This window comes from Pseudochaenichthys georgianus, chromosome 4 (assembly GCF_902827115.2).
Source record: "Pseudochaenichthys georgianus chromosome 4, fPseGeo1.2, whole genome shotgun sequence".
NCBI classification, from domain to species: domain Eukaryota; kingdom Metazoa; phylum Chordata; class Actinopteri; order Perciformes; family Channichthyidae; genus Pseudochaenichthys; species Pseudochaenichthys georgianus.
Genome location: NC_047506.1, coordinates 10,596,123 through 10,616,161, shown reverse-complemented (window position 1 = coordinate 10,616,161; position 20,039 = coordinate 10,596,123). Strand labels below are relative to the sequence as shown.

General features: G+C 41.5%; 2 protein-coding genes across 2 annotated transcripts; both read left to right on the top strand.

Annotated features, from left to right (window-relative positions):
• The first annotated feature begins 4,705 nt into the window (after positions 1-4,705).
• Positions 4,706-8,198, top strand: LOC139433747 (uncharacterized). The gene is made up of 3 exons (XM_071202984.1): positions 4,706-4,880; positions 4,917-5,023; positions 6,091-8,198. The coding sequence occupies exons 1-3, from the start codon at positions 4,706-4,708 to the stop codon at positions 6,319-6,321; spliced, it is 513 nt and encodes a 170-aa protein (XP_071059085.1). The 3' UTR covers positions 6,322-8,198.
• An 866-nt stretch (positions 8,199-9,064) lies between these two features.
• LOC117445611 (uncharacterized) lies at positions 9,065-18,115 on the top strand. Its single transcript, XM_034081371.1, has 3 exons — positions 9,065-9,424; positions 10,067-10,395; positions 17,327-18,115. Exons 2-3 carry the CDS (start codon positions 10,130-10,132, stop codon positions 17,487-17,489), a joined length of 429 nt encoding a protein of 142 aa, XP_033937262.1. The 5' UTR covers positions 9,065-9,424; positions 10,067-10,129; the 3' UTR covers positions 17,490-18,115.
• Positions 18,116-20,039: the final 1,924 nt, after the last annotated feature.

Below are 20,039 nucleotides of genomic sequence, written 5' to 3'. Positions count from 1 at the left end.
TCTGTGGAACTAATAAAGGTATTCTGATTCTTTAATGGGCACACATGCAGAGCACACAGCACACACAGTGACATTTGTATCTACAGATACATATTAAGCCTGACAAAGTACTTAACGTCTAATATATTGCTTTCCTGCTATGTTAACTATGTTTCAGCACTTATTTGTTTATTATTTGTTTATTATTCAACTGATATTATACATATGTATTATACTATTATAAGATGTATGTAGAAAGTATAAGAAATGTGCAGAATGACAGTTTAATGGTGGAGTACACACACATATTGATAGATGTCTTGTAATGCACTGTTGAGGAACCTGCGACCCAAGTTCTTCATTCATTGCATACAGTTGTGTATATGATATGTCAATAAACCTTAGCTTAGAAAATCGAAAGGGATGTGCAAACTAGTCATTATATACAGTCTTTAATGAACTATTAGTAGAGAATAACGAATAATGAATATACTTTATAGGGATCCTATTAATATCTAATAATAAAATAATAACATGCTTTAACCACTAGGTGTCCCTTTATATCAGCTGTGCACCTTTATGGTGTAAATACAGCCTATCTACCAATTGGATCAAATATAAAAGTCAGCCGAATTAGTGTTGATACTGCAAGGAGACGTATTGTGTGTAGTGCTGCGTACCTGGACTCACATTCAGGTTCAGGTCCGGACTCAAGTCCAGAGGTTCAGGTTCAGGTCCGGACTTATAAGTCCGGACCTGAACCCATGGCTTGTGTCAAGTTGTGTGAGTAACTAAAGTGAACTTATTGTGAGCTAATTATCAATTGAAAATTAACTCATAATCAACTCAAATTCAAACTCATCAGGTTTATTGTGCTCCCTTCCAACTTTGTGTCTACATTTCTCTACAAAGTACAAATGTGCCACTTAGTCTACAAATGACTTATGACAGCAACTACAGTGAACTACTACAAAGTTCAAACATTTATTTCATTTACCAAACTAAAGTAACCAAACAGTCCCTGAGCTGACTGAGCCTAAATCCCTAAAACGTTGCTGAAGGTAGAGTGTAGAGTAGACTATACGCATCACACTGTTACACACCTAATATACAGTATAGGCTACACTCTAGTGACTGTACAGTCAGAGTGTACTGTACTGTCTGTGCACCATGTATTTTCTACAACTCTACAATACATACTGTTAGAAATTAAAATCAATGTTGATATGGCGTAATTTTGAATTAAAAACACTAATTTAAATCACTTTTATTCTGAAAAAACCGAAAGTTCACACTATTAACTTAAAACTTTTATTCTGAAAATTCTTCACTTCCGGTTAGCATTAGCATGTGGCGAAATTCTACGTTTTCAAACCGTAAATCGAAGGTGAAATGACATGTGATGTTGTACACTGAGCACACTGGGATTAGCACTCATTTATTGACGCTGAATAACGTTTATCAGGGAATGTTTAAATAACCACAGACACCAGAATATACATAAGTGCTAGTTTTTTTGCGAGTCCAAGTACCGGTTCCTGACGTTCCGGTTTTAACCGGACTTGAACCGAAACTTTTTACAAGTCCAGTACCGGTTCGGCGTACCGGTACGCAGCACTAATTGTGTGAAAAGAAATGTTGTTTAATTGCTTATATATTTATGATCCACGTCACATCTTCAGTTTTGGCGGCAGTTCTCCTGTTTGTCTAGAAGTCTTCTCAGCAGGGCTCTATAAATAGAGAATTACGGCAGATATGTAATATTTAATGCAGCCGAACCGTGTATTACAATGCCGTTATGTGATGACTTTCAAAGAGAAAAGCAAGCACACTCGGAATAAAGTATTATTGTATTTTTAAAAAACGTTTTCAGATTTCACATCACATAAACACCAAATCCCAGCATGCATTGCGGCTAAACCATCCAATCATCGAGCTGAGGATCTTGCCTACGCCTGTTTCCGGTTTAGTTTATGACCGATGTATTTTGTTATACACACATTCCTTCACATTTACATTTTAATTTGCATTAAAGTATTTCGTGAGGCCTTCTAACATGTTTTTAAATATAACTACGGTTGTAGTTGAAGAGTTTGTAAATTAACATGAACCGAAGCTGTTGCCTGGCAACTCAATCGCACAACGTCACGTCCGTTAATTCCACATTCACACACACGGATTAACATCGATTTAATACATTAATGTAGCCTTTGTTTCTGCTAAAAGAGGTGTCGACCAGCTGGGGCAACAAGAAAATCGGCGTAATCGAGTGTGACTATTACAAAATATATCATTACGTCGGAGTAGCATTTGGTTGGTATTTCCGGTTATTTCTCCACTGGTTAACATGGGTTAACAATATCGTGTAACTGTCACGTTTGAAATCGTGACATCTTCACGTCTCCCAGCATGGTAAATCGTCACATGTTCACGTCTTGCCGTGATACCGGGTTGGCTAACAGCTAATGGCTGATGTTTCGGGACAGATGCGCTGTCGGCTGCAGACCAATCACGAAGCGTCATTTCTTGACTGGCAGCAAAAACAACCAATCACAGCAGTGCTTCTCTGGCTGTCTCTGTCCAATCAAACAAGAAGTGTTCTCCCAAAAGGAATATCCGTTCCGTATAAATTGAAATGCTGTGGCGTTTTCTGAAACGCTGTGGCGTTTTCTGAAACGCTGTATCGTTTTCTGAAACGCTGTATCGTTTTCTGAAACGCTGTGGCGTTTTCTGAAATGCGGTGGCGTTTCCTGAAATGCGGTGGCGCTTCCTGAAATGCGGAGGCGTTTCCTGAAATGCGGTGGCGTTTTCTGAAACGCTGTGGCGTTTTCTGAAACGCTGTATCGTTTTCTGAAACGCTGTGGCGTTTTCTGAAATGCGGTGGCATTTCCTGAAATGCGGTGGCGTTTCCTGAAATGCGGTGGCGTTTCCTGAAATGCGGTGGCGTTTCCTGAAATGCGGTGGCGTTTTCTGAAACGCTGTATCGTTTTCTGAAACGCTGTGGCGTTTTCTGAAATGCGGTGGCATTCCTGAAATGCGGTGGCATTTCCTGAAATGCGGTGGCGTTTCCTGAAATGCGGTGGCGTTTCCTGAAATGCGGTGGCGTTTCCTGAAATGCGGTGGCGTTTTCTAAATGCTGTAGCGTTTGTGAAATGCTGTGGCGTTTCCTGAAATGCTGTAGTGTTTTGTGAAATGCTGTGGTGTTTTGTGAAATGCTGTAGCGTTTTCCTGAAATGCTGTGGTGTTCCTGGAAATGCTGTTTTGACTTGCACTTCAGGGCCACCGTAAGTATAGCTGTTTCCTTACCATTTCAGTTGTGTCCTTGGAAAATAACGTTGTTTTAAAAAGTTATATATAAATAAAGAATATTGTCAATACTATAATCATTACCATCACAATACCATTCTTAGTATCATATACATATAATCATAATCAGCTGTGTTGGGGTTTTATTATCAACAACAAACTCATGGCAGGGCTGTAGTCCACGTTTTAAAATACTGAGATCATTAATAGTCCCTGATCCCCCTAACAGGAGAAGTAAAGGGATTTTTATGTTTTTTTGTTTGTCCTGGACCTGAGAACTTTTTGTTGGCCAGACTGAAATATCCCTACAACTATTGGATGGATATTGGTATAATCTTGGTTAGGAAATCCATGTTCCCCTCAGGTTGAATAGTTTCCTTGGTGATCATCTGACTTTTCATTAGCACCACCATCATCAGATAACATTTTGATTGTCCAATACTCTGTTTTAGCTTAATGCCTGCAAACCTACAGACCTTCCCACCAGCCTCAGCCATGCTTTGTGTGTAGTGCTAATTTTCAAATGCAATTAAAAGCAAACCCACTAAACATCATCATTTATGAGTCATCGGTCATTCGGTCAACAAAAAGGAACACATTGTTTCTGTCATCAGCCTGCAAATAAACTCAACTTCCAACAAGTCCACTCTATTTGGATTTTGTAACGTAACACAAGACTACACAAACATGTTATTTTGTTAAATTATGTAAGCCAAAATTCCACTCTCTTTCATATCCAATGTCCATTTATGTTTAGAAAAATTGCTGTCACACACACACAACCACACAACACCACACACACACACACACACACACCACACACACACGCACGCACACACACCACACACACACACACACACACACACACACACACACACACACACACAACACACACACACACACACACACACACACACACACACACACACACACACACACACACCACGCACGGAGGGCTAAAGTATACTCTTCAGACACCATTAGACAGAGGGAGGGTGGGCGCCAGTAAAGATTTCTTAATGGGCTCTGACGTCCTCTCGTCCATCTGCCTTGATGATAAACACAGCTGGTCCATTTTATCCTGATGCGCATCACCGCCTTCTCCGTCTTATTTTTCTTTATTTACCATCAAACCATAATTTAACACTTTTCATCGCAGGAGCATAACATCTACATGAGTGAGGACTAACACGTTCATGTTTTTTTCCAAAAGAATGGGATATGGAAAGTATGGGAACAAATAAGTAACATTTAATTTCACCTTTCCATTACCGGACTTCAGTGGAGTAAAATCAGTCGGATGTTGGTGGGTCAGAGCGCATGGGGAGCGCACTCCGTGGGACTGTGTGTGTGTCAGTGACACTCTCCATCCGGTCACAGCCCTAACCCTAACCCCAAACAGCCACTGTTCTGGAGGAGGATGCCTTCCTTGCACCACGGAGCAATCTTCGTAGGAGCCTTCCTCATTGTGACCGGGGGCTCCACAGCCTTCCTGGCCTCGTCCCAGAGCCGCCTGCAGGCTTTCTCCCTGTGCTGCGTGGTGCTGGGGGTGGTCATGCTCATCCTGGGACTATTCTGGGCTATGAACAGCAAAAGTGCCGCAAACTACAACCACCGAGAGTTCGACCCAGAGTGCCCACATTATCCATTCAACGACTACCCCAACTTCGGCAGCCATGCCCTCTTCTCACCCCCAGGGAGCCGCTTCCCAGAATCCCAGTCGGTGTTCTTCGCCCAGGTCGGTGAAATCATATATCAGTTTAAATAGTATGTTTACAGTTCAGGATTTGTCAGTAAGACTAATTGTATCATGAAACCAGAAATAAGACTCCAAGTATATATTTTAGTGTATTACATGGCTTTTTTTTTTAAAGCTGTAACCAAACTAATATATGTTATGATTGCCATAAACACTTACTGCACTTTGCCATGTTGTCTCATTAATTCTCCCTGTTGCAGCTCTGTATCAGGTTCAGTTAAAGGGTCGTTTTGAGATGGAGTTATTCATAATTACAAAATACAGAGGGTTGCACACAGAAACAACTGCACATTTTCAAGAGATATGCTCACTTTAAATTACTTTATTTTTCCTGTTTTTACGTTAAAAAACAATATATAAACATTCAAACCTCGAAGAAAAAAAAGCCATCTTGATTTCCGCATGCAGGCCATGCTCAGCCGTGGATGACACAGTCCTTTATTGGCAGGATCCCATTGAAACAACAGGCAAGATACACAATAATCTAAATATAGTCACAACTAAAAGAAACTTAAATAAATCTATTGAAATGTTTGAAAATGCATGTATTGTCTTTTTATTTGATGAGAAACTTCCCACTACTACTCTCTTGTCTCTACAAGACTTATGAAAATAGAGCCAGCACCCTGTTAGCCTAGCTTAGCATAAAGACTGGAGACCACATGGAAATCAGCTGGCTCAATAAAAAAAATCAAATAACAATTACAGTTTGTGGAGGTTATGCATCAGTCTTGGTTGTGTTTGAAGTTGAATATGCCTACTTACTAAGGCTTTATTGGAAATAATAATAATAATGGCATTACAAAACACATCATGATAAAGGTGTTACCATTCAATATATTGCAGACTAAAAAGCACATTACTTTTGTTTATGGCTGTAATTCAAAAGCTTTTCATACTGCACAATATCAATATAGTAATAATAGTTATATCACAATATCACAGAACAAGACTCTGCTAACTTACATATGATCTCTACTGCTGTTTGTGTTTGTTCACATGTTGTTTCTCACTGCCACTGTTTTCTTGAGTGCAGGACAATGGAGCACCACAGACATGGTGGTGCTCGTGGGGAGGAATTCGATTACCCTCCCATGGACCCTGTTGGTTTCAGCCCATCGCCTCACCCTCCTCCGTGGCAGGAGCCCCCCCCTCCCTATGAGGTGGCCATCAAGACCACATGCAGCTCCACACAACTGCGACGCGCATACTCAGACACACACCTGGCATCAGAGCCCCTGTTTGGACGCTCGAGAGAGATCAGCTTTGAAGTGTGAAGCTGGATAATACGGACAGTGAAAAATAAAGAGTCATCAGACTGAGGCTTTCACAGCAAAAGCTGCCTTCTGACAGAAACAAACTTTATCAAATACTTGAAGCATGCTTCTTCCTGATGTTGACCAGTGGATCCTAGCATGCTTTACCTAACTTATCTCTAATTAAAATGCAGGTGTAAATGTATATTTTAATATATGCTGAAATGAAAGGTACATCATACCAAATACAGCCTTCGAAGCCCAAAACAAAGCACCAAATATAAATGTAAAAGCACATACGTTCTGGACAGTTTTATCAAGTCACAGTTGTTTTCAGCCTTTACGCTAAACTATCCAGATCAGACACCTCAGGTAGGGTCATATCTATTCACACCAAAGAACATTTATTCAACAAACAGTGGCAATGTTTCCTGACTCAGTGCAGCAGATATTTTATAAGAACAAAAATACATTTTGATCAGCAGTGTATAGAAAAAAGAAATGGACAATGATTGTGTTCTTTTCTATAATCTTACCAAACCTTTAATCACTTATGTGATTAGGTATTATGTGATTGGATCAGGATTTCTTGACAGACACATTGCTGTTGAGATTTTCATGTACTTTTGTGGTGCTTTAGGCACAAGCCTAGTGCCATTTAGATCTAATATATTGGAGAGAAGGCAGACATCTTAACTCCTGATTACTCCCACCAAAACAATCTAGATTATTAAATAGCAGTAAAGTTACAGATGTCTTATTTGAACTGTTCTTTAAATTGAAACTGATAAAGACCAGCGCTTTATTTTAGGTTGTCTGCCACGGTAACAGAAGCACACAGGAAATCCAGGATTTCCATTCATTTTAGAATAATCCTTCTTTCTGGGATCCCGAGTTGACCACAGAGGACCGTTTTCTTTTAGTTTTCCTCGTCCATCAAACTAAGAAGTGTTCCATCTTTTCCCCATCAGGACTAACACACATTATCACAGGATGGATATGAATATAATTCACTTTCGGAAAAAAGCACCCCGGTAGACGTTTGCTTGCCACACATGTCAGCTATTCATCAGCTTGTTGAAAGCAGAGGAAACAATGACACATCTGATCATGAGTTTGTTTCACCGCTCACTAGATCACTGATAACACGGCCTGACCTTTAAGCAACCACAGAATCACTCTGAATGTGAAAATCATTTGAACCCTTAAACTTGATTGGAGAAGATACTTAATTGTAAGAAAAAGCATTAATTAGATTCAAAAAATGGCATGAGACCTACAGATGTTGGTGAAATAAGTTGTCTCCTATCTCCTAGATCCTGCATATCAGCGAGCTGCCACCATGATGGAAAACTATAATAGGTTTGACAAAATCATGCACCAAATTAATATACTGTAGGGATTAACAAATCTTAATAAAAAATAGTAAAATAAATAACAGGGTATCAACTATCATGGTTGCATAACTAATGCTTGTGAAGCATCTTCTATGTGAATTCCATGCCGTAATGAAATTAACAAAATGTTATTATAAAATTGCACAAAACCCATTATTGTAAATCATGTAAAAGATGGAAACACAAGATTGTTCTGTGCATATTTCCCTTTTTTTACCTGACTGGTTAGGTTGTTTTATGTATATTTCCAAAATATGAAGTTTGTCTAAAATCTATAGAATTAAATATAGTATGTGTTAAATGTCAGCTCACACATATTTGTTATACTGAATTAATTCTGCTTTCATCACCTCTGAAATAAGATCCTGCACTGAATTGATGACCATAATTAACTGTTGTGAGCACAAGGACGACTGACTTCAGCTGCTCTGAAGGTCACACACGGTTACTTTTGAATATGCATGCTTCTATGAATGATGGTTTTAATCTCTGAAAAGGTATCTAAAGGGATAATTTTGCACCATGTTTTTAATGTGTGTGTATTTGCATTTTATGTTAATAAAATGCACTTGAAAAAAATACATTAAATAAAGAAAAAATGATCCTATTCTACTGTACGTTTTTGTCTCAACTAATTGTTCTATTAGAAATAATTTTGTGCTTGTGTATGCCTCTGGCCAGATTTGGGGTCGCAGCTGTGTTTTCCCATTTCAAGATGGTCTCACGTTTAGTTTAATTGCCTCTTAATGTATTTTATGGAATGATCAGAGAATATCCATGGAAGACAAGCAAAACACACAAAAGTATCTATCTATCTGTCTGTCTATCTATCTATCTATCTTTCTATCTATATCTATCCATCCATCCATCTACCTATCTGAAACATGATTTGAAAGCGACCCCTGCCGTTCGGTAATGGTATATTCCAGTGAATAGCGGGATACCCCTCCAGGGATTGGCATATGAACCATTTGGCACCAGTCTCTTTTCCATTTTAGTGCTTCTGCAATGAAGCTCTTCCTGCTCCACCCTCAGCAGAGCTCAAGCACACACACACACACACACACACACACACACACACACACACACACACACACACACACACACACACACACACACACACACACACACACACACACACACACACACACGCACGCACGCACGCGCACACACACACACACACACACACACACACACACACACACACACACACACACACACACACACACACACAAACTGAGTTTATCAGCTCATATATTACTGGGACTATATTTCTCTCCTTGTGCAAACAGCTTGCCCGAACAGAAGCAAAGTGATAATGTTCAGACCGCGCGCTCGCCCTGCCCTCCATTCCTCGTCACTGGAAGCCCTTCCTCATAAAATCCCTTCCTCACGGCTCTGCTGTTGCTGCCAGATGAAAACCCAACAGCGCCAGGCCCACATGCGACGTCAACTCCTTTTTGGTGCTGTAACCCCACCCCAAATACCGGATATGATTCTTCCGCGGGGAGTGAAATAAAAACAACAGAGGAGCAGATAAAGAGACACGCGCGGCGGAGGGACACACACAAACTGAAGCGGAGTTAAGCGTGTTTGCGCCAGAGTTTTTCCAGGACACCATATGGACATTATGAGCGGGATTAAAGTTGATGAAGAGGAGAAAAGAGATGATTAATCTTTCAGTCCTCACAACCGCTGAGCAGCTCCTCACAGACTCTTCCTATCAGGTAGAGAGAGGATCGGGGATTTACGTGTTGCGTGTTTATCCCCCTGGTGGCAGTTTCCTTCTGCTTCCTCTTCCTCTTCCACACACACACACACACACACACACACACACACACACACACACACACACACACACACACACACACACACACACACACACACACACACACACACACACACACACACACACACACACACACACACACACACACACACACACACACACACACACACACACACACACACACACACACACACACACACACACACACACACACACACACACACACACACTCCTAGTAGTTTTGGATGCTGTGTATTTGATCCTGCCTGTTTGCCTTAATAACCTATAGCATTCATTTAAAAATGTATTTAACAAAGAGAATATTATTTTTTATCTTATTCTATTTGACATGTATTGAGACTCATGCATTTACTTGGTCAATTACACCATTCTCTGCAACATTTAGCTTATTGTATTTCTACTATGCTTCTTCTTGCACTTTTTTAACTAGCTGTGTTATGTCTTAAATATATGTATGTTGAATTGTTGGAGGAGCCCGAGACTCTTTCATGGCCATAAGTACGCTGTAGTTACTTACATATATTAAAGCCTTTGAATCTTGAATCTGTCTCTCCTGCAGACTGGCTGCTGAGGTGGAGGTGAAGCAGGAAAAGTGAATTCCTTAAAGGCAGGGGCTCTGGAGATGCCTCTCCCCCAGGGAATGCTGCTCTGTATGGGCATCCTAATGATGGCTGTTGGGGGGGTCATGGCCCTGTGCTTGGGTCTGCCCAACGAGTCGGCCCCACTGTTTGGGGTGGGTCTGTTCCTGGGCCTGGGGGGCGTGGCCATGCTGATCAGTGGACTCTGCATGGCCATGAAGAATCTGCAGGTGGCTGTGCCCGGACACTTCCTCCTGCACCCCCGCACAGGCAGGCGCTTCAGCCCCCAGCAGGCCCTGGCTATTCAAAGGTACACTGTAAAATGTTTGACTGTAAAATTACAGTAAATTACTGGCTACTAGTTGCATGGATTTCACGGTAATTTACTGTGAATATTTCACAGTAAATTACTGTAGATATTTTACAGAAAATTAGAATAAAAGTACAACTAAATACTGTGACCTTACAGTTGCCATGCCCATGGAATTACTGTGTTATAGCAGTACAGAGCTGTGATATTATGGTACCTTGCTGTACATAAATTACAGTAGTTACCTCTATTTTCACACTATTACTGTAGAAGTAATGCAACACCGTAGCCAGTAATTTACTGTAAATATAAAAATGTAAATAATACGATAATATATTGTAAATCTGACTAGTTCACTGGGATTTTACCATAACTACAAAATTCAATCAGCTCAATCAACAAAGAAAAACAAAGAAAATGCCCATTTTAACTTTTTATTACTCCATTGAAGTGCAAAGTACATTTCACAGTGTCTTGGACATGTTGTTACGGCCCCAACCTCTACTCCGCGGTAGTGGCTCGTGCTGAGACCCGTAACATGAAAGAATACACGCAATAACCAGTACTTGGTAACAAGCATTTATTGATAATCAGCCGTTTGCTCACACAAGCGAAACGGGAAACAAAAAGAGGTCTGGAGGACTGGCCAAAAGGAACAAACAGAAGGAGGGAACCCGAGCCAGCCACACCACGGGCCGTAGGACCCAGAACCCCCCCCCCCCCAACCAGAAATCAATTATAAACCCTATGGGAAACAAAATAAAGCCACGAAAACTGGACTACCAGGTCCTCCAGGCTAAACATAGACACATCTGCAAAAATATGGCCCACAGCTCAAAATGGCAAAGAGGTAATCTAAGGAGAGTGTCTCCCGGCATTAGGATAGGCGAGACATCCGTCTCTTCCAGCTTCTCTTTATATATACACGGCTGAGTGGAATTTGGAACACCTGGGCAGAGGCGGAGCCAGGAGCAGACCAGGTGCACCTGGGCAGAGGCGGAGCCAGGGGCAGACCAGGTGCACCTGGGCAGAGGCGGAGCTTGGGGCAGACCAGGTGCACCTGCAGCAGGGAGACAGAAAGAAAACAAGGAAGGGAGCACGTAACACATGTCTACAGACATTCACTCGAAGTCAACAATTTTTCTGAAGAATGTGCTGACATGGGGGTTTAAATTGCCATGCCTCTTTTTGGCTTTCGAGCCCGTCTCAGGATTAATGCCCAGGAAGCACCTGAAAACAATAAGCCAAGACAACCATTTCAATTTTACATAGATTTATATGTTGCATCGTTTATTTTAAGGCACATGCAGCGGTGCCCCTTTCAATTTAAGTAAAACCTTTAAACTCTTCCTACGCTGTCATTGGAGGCAGTCGCAATTTCTACAGGCTCGCACTTACCTGTTAGCATCTGGCATCTGTTAGCATCTAGCATATGTTAGCATCTAGCTCTCCTGCTTACAAACTTTTAGCCATCCCTGCTTATACAAGTAGTAGTTTTAGTTGTCTGCGATCTGCGGAGGCCTACTCCCACCTGTCGAGTACGGCTGTACTGAGGTGTTTTTCCTCCGGAGACGTCGCGAAGAGACGGAGCGGCTCCACCTGTTGCTGCATGCGATCTGCGATTTACGGAGGCCTGCTCGTCGCGAAGAGACGGAGCGGCTCCACCTGTTGCTGCCTGCGATCTGCGATCTACGGAGGCCTGCTCCCACCTGTAGAATACGGTTGTACTGGAGAGGTTTTTACCCCGGAGTCGTCGCGGAGAGACGGAGTGGATCCACGCTTCGGGCTTGGCCTGCTTCCACCGGGCGTGTGCTGCTGTGCGGAGGAGGATTTTACCACCGCTGGGGCCTGCTTTCTACCTGTCCTGGTTCTGCTGTTGCAGAGGCCTGCTTTCACCCCGGGGATACCACGGAGGGACCGGAGCGCTTCCACGCTGCTGTATCTCTTTAAATGTTACTCAGATTGTTGACAGTCCTACTCGCCCTAACATTAAGTCGCCTAATAAATCCTCCCTAATTGATCTCATTTTAACTAATGTTCCCCATAAATATTCATCTGTGGGAGTATTTGCAAATGATCTGAGTGATCACTGTGTTGTAGCCACAATTAGGGACACTAAGGTCCAAAAGGTTAAACCTCGCATTATCATTAAGAGAGACAAAAAACATTTTGTGGAGCAGGGTTTTGTGCATGATCTGTTTGATTTTGATTGGGGTAAAATCGATCTGTGTGCTGATGTAGAAACCGCATGGTCTTATTTTTATCTTGGTTTTATGGAGATCATTGATAGACATGCACCCCTGCGTACATTTAGAGTAAAGGGATGAGACAATCCTTGGTTTTCTGCTAATCTGTCCAGTCTCTTTCATGAGAGAAACAAGGCCTGGGCAAAGGCTAGGAAATCAGGCTCAGAGGTAGAATGGCTGCTTTTTAGGCAGCTAAAGGAATAGCTTCACTTCTCATATCAAAAGTGCTAAATCAAAGTACTATCTGTCAGTAACCACAAAGAATCTGAATAATCCTGGAAAATGTTGGAAAGCCATTAAATCGTTATCCACCGGTGATATCCGTAATGAGCTACCTCCGTGCATTACCACAGCATCTGGCACTATATCGGACAGGGCTACTATGCTAAATTGCTTAATGAGCATTTTGTGTCCCTGTGGTTCTCTATTTGATTCTGTCACTAACTCTGCTTCTGTGAACACTACAGTATGTGACTCTGAAAAACGTGTGTTGGAAAACCCTTTTAGTTTTACCCCTTTTACATTACATTACATTACATTGCATTTAGCTGACGCTTTTATCCAAAGCGACTTACAATAAGTGCGTTCGACCAACAAAATACAAACCTGAAGAAAACAGAATCATATAAGTACATCAGGTTTCATAGAGCAAAAACATTTCTACTCAAAAAACAGTGCTACTCAACTGGCTTTAGATAAGCCAGTCCTTTATTAGTATATAAGTGCTTTGTTAATAGTTCTATCGCTCGAAGTGGAGTCGAAAGAGATGAGTTTTCAGTCTGCGCCGGAAGGTGTGTAAGCTATCTGCTGTCCTGATGTCAATGGGGAGCTCATTCAACCATTTTGGAGCCAGGATAGCTTACTGTTGATGTTGTTCGTGAAGCTTTAACCAAGTTAGATCCTAAGAAACCGGCTGGTCCGGACAACGTAGAACCTTTCTTTTTAAAGATAGCTGCAGATTGTATTGCTCCACCTCTCACTAGTCTTTTTAACCTCTCCCTCAGCACAAATGCAATTCCAAAAGTATGGAAGTCAGCGTATGTCCTGCCTTTGCTAAAAGGAGGGGAGGCCACCTTAATAAATAACTATAGGCCAATCTCTAAGTTGTCAGTTCTGGCTAAGGTTCTTGAACGCTTAGTGAGTGAACAGGTAAAGGTGTTTTTATGTACAAATGACATCCTGTCTAAACATCAGTCAGGCTTCAGAAAGCAACACAGCACCATCACTGCCACAATGAAAGTAGTGAATGACATTACGAGTATTTTAGATAATAAGCAGAGTTGTGCAGCACTATTTATTGACCTTTCAAAAGAGTTTGACACCGTTGATCATCGCATTTTAAAGCAGAGGCTACTCAGTATTGGCATATCCAGCCTTGCAGTGGGGTGGTTTGTGAACTACCTCTCTGAAAGGTCCCAATGTGTTTATTTTGATGGGCTGTCTTCTGAGTGGTTGAACATTGCTAATGGTGTTCCTCAAGGTTCTGTTTTAGGTCCACTTTTATTCTCTATATATCAACAGTTGAGGTGAAAATGTGGATGAAGCTACTTTAAATTTGTATGCGGATGATACCGTGATGTACTGTGCAGGTCCCTCCATTAAGGAGGCTGGTGTTAAATTACAGGCTGTTTTTAACACTATTCAGACTCAGTTCTCTGAATTAAAGCTTCTTTTAAATGTTGAGAAAACCAAGGTAATGCTCTTTTCTAAAGCTAAAAAGACACCAGAGCCTGTTTTAGATATTGTAACTACGCAAGGAATAAACTTGAAGTGGTTACCTGTTACAAATACCTGGTATCTGGCTTGATGATTGTCTCACTTTTAAACTTCATGTCAATACCTGCTTAAAAAGCTGAGGGTTAGGCTAGGTTTATTCTACAGGAACAAGTCCTGTTCTCGCTTGAGGCCAGGAAAAGGCTAGTCACTGTGACCTTTTTACCTGTGCTGGACTATGGTGATTTGATGTATATGAATGCACCTGCCAATTGCCTGGTCAAGTTAGATGCTGCGTATCACAGTGCACTGAGATTTGTGACAAACTGTAAAGCATTAACCCATCACTGTACCCTGTATGCAAGGGCTGGTTTGCCTTCGCTAACTGTACGGAGGCTCAGTCACTGGTACATTTTTTATATATAAAGCCATGTTAGGGAAACTTCCATCCTACATCTGCTCCCTGATCTCACGGAAAATTGTAAGTGGCTACTGCCTGAGATCGAATGCTGTGGTTTTATTAAATGTGCCAACTGCTAGGACTGTCTTAGAGAAGACAGCTTTTAGATGCGCAGCTCCTCTGTCTTGGAATAGTCTGCAAATTAAATGGAAACTGAACAATCTGGTGCCACTAAATGTTTTTAAAGCTCGGTTGGATGCTAGTCAATCGGAAGCTATTGGTACCTGTTTATGTGGATAATTATATAAATGATGCTGTATGATGTCCTTTTGTTGTTCTATTTATGTTTTTATGTTTCATGTGGAACTACTTGAGCAGGTCTCCCTTGAAAAAGAGATCAATGATCTCAATGGGATTTATCTGTATAAATAAAGGTTTGAAATGAAATGAAAAAAAGCCAAGCAAGAGCGATGAAAGCAAGAAAATCACTTAATTTGTTGTGTTATCACAGAGGATGGTCTGAATACAGTATTTTACTGTGAAATAATACAGTAACATGTTGTGAAATCCTGGTAATCATTGGTCCTGTACATTCACAGTAATTAACTGTGCCTGTATTGATTTCACTGTGAAATTCAAAATTACAGTATTATATTGTGAACATTACAGGTAAAGACTGTAAAGTGGTAAAACAGTAATTTATTGTAAAATATTACAACTAAATATTGTGAAATCATGGTAATATTTTACAGTGTACACATGCACAGAGGAACATGCACAAAGCCTGTATGACAGAAGTAGGCAGGTCCAAAGTTATTAAAGACTTTCATTTTTGGGTTTTAAGACAGTTTGTGTGCATTGGGATGCACTGGTTCCCAAGCAGGGAGATAGGGAATACGTTAAGAAAGAAAAAAGACATAAATCTTCCTCACTATTCTATTTCATTTGTAGTTATCTTTGTTTTTCTCCCATTAATAGGCCCACTGGTTAGTTTGACATATTTTAGCCTTTCACAAAGTATAAGCAAAAAGTAATATGCAACGTTAAAAGAAAAATGTAGGGTCCAATTTTGACCTGATGATGGATCGAGGCATAACAAAAGAAAGGTTTATTTCTTGAGGGGTGCGTGAATGTATACCAAATGTCATGGTTATCCATCCAATAGATGATGAGTTCACTTAAAACCAAACATGTCAACCTGATGTTGGAGCTGGAAAGAAATCACCAAAGTGAGTATACGGATAAATCCTCTGGGAACGCTAAATGTTTGTACTATATTTTGTCGTAATCCATTCTATCTTTGCTGACATATTTCTGTCTGGTCAAGAGGGACAGAGGACAATAAACTGAAATCCCCTTCTAGATAAACAAACTGTGCTTTTGTAAACATGTAAGCGAAGAACTTTCCAGGCTTCCCTCGTGTTTTTTAAGATAAATAAACGAGCATTCAGACAAATACCAGAACACACCATCCAGGGAGCTAAGCTTACAAACAGTCTTGTTGTTGAACAGATCTCTTGGACACATCCTCACTTTATTAGTTATAGTGTGAAGTTTGGCAAAGAGCAGTGAACCACTTTAGGAAATGAACAACTCTGAACTTGTGAAACTGAGAACTGGAACGAAACACATTTTCTGATTCTGGACTGATTAGAATAATAGGTCATGGAGAAAACAGCCGACACACATTCATGTGGCAGACAGATTCTCCATAGCATTATCTGAGGTAATATATAATAGCCAGTAAATGTATACAAGACATTCTCTGTTCATTGTCGAGCACAGAGGAAGAGCGACGCCAGGAGCAACATCCATCATGAAGGCTTTCTCTACCTCCAGACACTCACAGAACTATATCTAAACCTGAGCTATACATGATAAATGTGCAGTTCAATCTTTCTCATTAGAGAATGATGAAACCAAATCATCATAGGGGAATAATATGCAAAAAGCAGAATGCATTTTTGAAGGGAATGTGAGATAAATGCTGTTACGTGAAATGTATACTGGAAAAGTTTTGAGTCAAGAGGCAGCAGGAGTCATTCAGGACAAGTGTGGAGCTCTTATGTAATGTAAGTTTGAAAAAAATTAGAAAAATGACTTGAAGTGTTGAGAGGAGTAGAAGTTGTGGGTGTAAAAGTTATCACTGAAACTAATGGATAATTTAAAGGCTGAAATAAGTTGATGTGTAAGATAAAGTATGGTTTCTATCAATTTAAGTTTAAACGCTGGAAGGAGTTGAAGTGCGATGAAAAAAAAGCCACTGTAAGAAGTCGACTGTAATTTCAAGTGTAAATGCCGTTTTATCACTTAAAGTTTATGCACTTAAAGTTTAAGATAAAAGAGAATGAAATTGACTGTAAACTGAATCGCTACATGGTTTGAAGTATAATTAGACACAGTGTATAGTCACACACAGGAGTTGACTGCTGGTTAAAGTATATGGAGTGATAAAAGTTCAATGTAAACACTGAAAGGAGGTGAAGTTGTAGTTCAAGTGTTAACCACTGAAACACAGTTTAATACACCTGCCATTGCCTGTATTACACTCTCTCTCTGTGTGTACCTTCAGGAGGTTGGACCGGATTCGTCGAGAGATGTCAGAGGACTCAGTATGCAGCAGGGCACCAGAGCCCGAACCCCCCCTCCCATCCACCCCCCCGCCCTGGACTATGGAGCCGCCCCCATCCTACGACACCGTGATGAAGAGCCAGGAGCACAGCGAGCCGCTTTAACCACTCGGTGGACATATTTACTCTATTGTTGCCTTTTGTCTTAGGATCTCAGTGGGAACCTTACGTTAACGGTGCTATGGATGAACATGAGGCCTCTTCTGTGCCTTAAGACAGTTGTCCTGAACCCAAACATAAGCCATAGAGCAGAACAAGACAGCAGCTGGGCAAAGACTCAATATGTGTACAGACTGAGCCCCATGGCCTCTGTGTTGACTGAACCTGATGTGATTGATTGTGAAAGCTAATGAAATGACCACTAGAACTGCTCTGGTCTATACACTCATGGCCTTTCTCCAGACCAACATTAGGTCACTTTTACAACAAAGTTTAGCGATTTATCAACAGTTTGGCTGCAAATCTCGTTTAAGCACCTAATAAGGATGTTGTATTGGGCTGATTGAGTTTAGGTGACCTACTACTGTGGCTGCAGAGCTATCTTCTTTAAGCACGATAAGAACGTTCCTCACAGCTCTCTGCACCCTCTCCTCTCATAATGAGATTATGCTAAGTGCCTTCACCATCGTCGGCAGAATGTAACATTACCGCTTTGTATCCTGTGTTCGCAAATGACCCACTGTTTGTCTTATGTTGTGATCTTTTTATAAACTCTAGTTAATGATTAGCTACTATGCTATCTGTGGGTAACAATTGTTTGTTTATTTAAAAGAGGGAAACCTTGGAAAGGCGGAGGAGAGAGACGTTGACTCAGTTAAAATCATGTCTAAACCAAGCAAACATAAACTCTCACTCGGCTCCAACTGTTCAACAATAGCTCAGTTGCAAGTCTCCTTTTTGCTAGCAGCTTGAGGCAAGGTGACCTCTCAGGTACACACACACACACACACACACACACACACACACACACACACACACACACACACACACCACACACACACACACACACACACACACACACACACACACACACACACACACACACACACACACACACACACACACACACACACACACACACACACACACACACACACACACACACACACACACACACACACACACACACACCTGCAATTGTATACCTTTCCTGACTAGGCTGTCTGCAGGCTGTAATAACCAGCAGAGTGGAACCCTAACTCCGCTTTCTCCACCCTCACCTTCAAGCCCTGATTCATAACAACACCACACCTCCCCTCAGAAGGGAATGAGTTTTACATTTACAAAAATAAGAGCTTCATTAGCCAGCGGTGGTTGCAGCGATGGTCGAGGGGAAACCATATCGGTACGGGCTGATAGCGGCTGGGCTGTGTGTGGCAGCAGTCGGCCTCTTCATCATGACTCAAGAGCAACCACACATCTATGCCTCAATGTGCTTTCTAGGTGTTACCATGGTGTGTATCGGGACTGTTTGGAGCCTTTGCCAGTGCTATCCCAAGGTAGATACAGACTGTGTGTGTGTTGGGGAGAAAGACACAGGAAATACAGTGATTGTCGTCACAATGAAATTGATTTGATAATAGAAAGTGTGTGTTTGTTAGGTCTATTTGGTTCCTGAGATTCAGGAAAAAAGTCTAGAGGAAGTGCTGTGTACTGCAGCTGGATCAAGGTACTGTCACACACACACACACACACACACACACACACACACACACACACACACACACACACACACACACACACACACACACACACACACACACACACACACACACACACACACACACACACACACACACACACACACACACACACTAATCTAATGGTCCACAGACAATCGGGTGTTCATTCATGCCTTAATGATTCGCTGTGGACTGTCAGGATGCCAAGCGGCCATCAGCTAGTGGGCGAAAATGGCGACAGCAGCAGTTTAATGTGTCCTTGCGGGGGGAAAGATGTCTACTGATACAATATGAACACTAACTTTATCATCTAAACAGGAACATGTGGAGAAGTGAAGAAGTAGCTATAATCAGAGCAGGGGAGGGAGGAGTGGAAGTATGAAAGAGAAAAAAAGGATGAGTGGGGTTGTGAATGAAAAATGCTAATTAGTTGGAAACATAAGGGGGAGATTGAGCAATGCTCCCATTCTCTCTTAACAAGGACCATTGTTGTCTTTTGATTATAGCACTTGAGTCTCAGTGAGTACCAAGACCAGTTGGTGAAACATGTGGTTGCAATGCACAGCGCCTGCATGTGTGTGTGTGTGTGTGTGTGTGTGTGTGTGTGTGTGGGTGTGTGTGTGTGTGTGTGTGTGTGTGTGTGTGTGTGTGTGTGTTATAACTCTTATGTTCAGCAGCCAGATACAGACATGCATGCTCAGCAAAAGCCTCCCTCAGATTAGAAAAAAGTAAGAAAATGAGGACAAAACACTAGAACCAGATGTCTATTTCTGTCTCTCCCACTCTTGGTTTAATTGTAGTCATGCTGAGGCTCTGCCAGGATTCAGTGGCCAACCGTTGAGAAGCAGCAGACTTCTTCACGAATCCCAGAAGAGTCACAGCTGTCCCACACTGCACCTGCTCTGAGGGAGGGACACCTGCAGAGGACCCTCATCTGTCAAATCAAAAAACTCCTCCACACTGCTCTCAGGAC

Excerpts from the sequence above, each read along its gene's own strand:
- LOC139433747 (XM_071202984.1), top strand. The coding sequence starts at position 4,706 with ATGCCTTCCTTGCACCACGGAGCAATCTTCGTAGGAGCCTTCCTCATT. Across the intron at positions 4,881-4,916 it reads CTGGGCTATGAACAGCAAAA|AGTGCCCACATTATCCATTC; the intron begins GTGCCGCAAACT and ends AGTTCGACCCAG. Across the intron at positions 5,024-6,090 it reads AGTCGGTGTTCTTCGCCCAG|CACCACAGACATGGTGGTGC; the intron begins GTCGGTGAAATC and ends AGGACAATGGAG.
- LOC117445611 (XM_034081371.1), top strand. The coding sequence starts at position 10,130 with ATGCCTCTCCCCCAGGGAATGCTGCTCTGTATGGGCATCCTAATGATG. Across the intron at positions 10,396-17,326 it reads CAGGCCCTGGCTATTCAAAG|GAGGTTGGACCGGATTCGTC; the intron begins GTACACTGTAAA and ends GTGTACCTTCAG.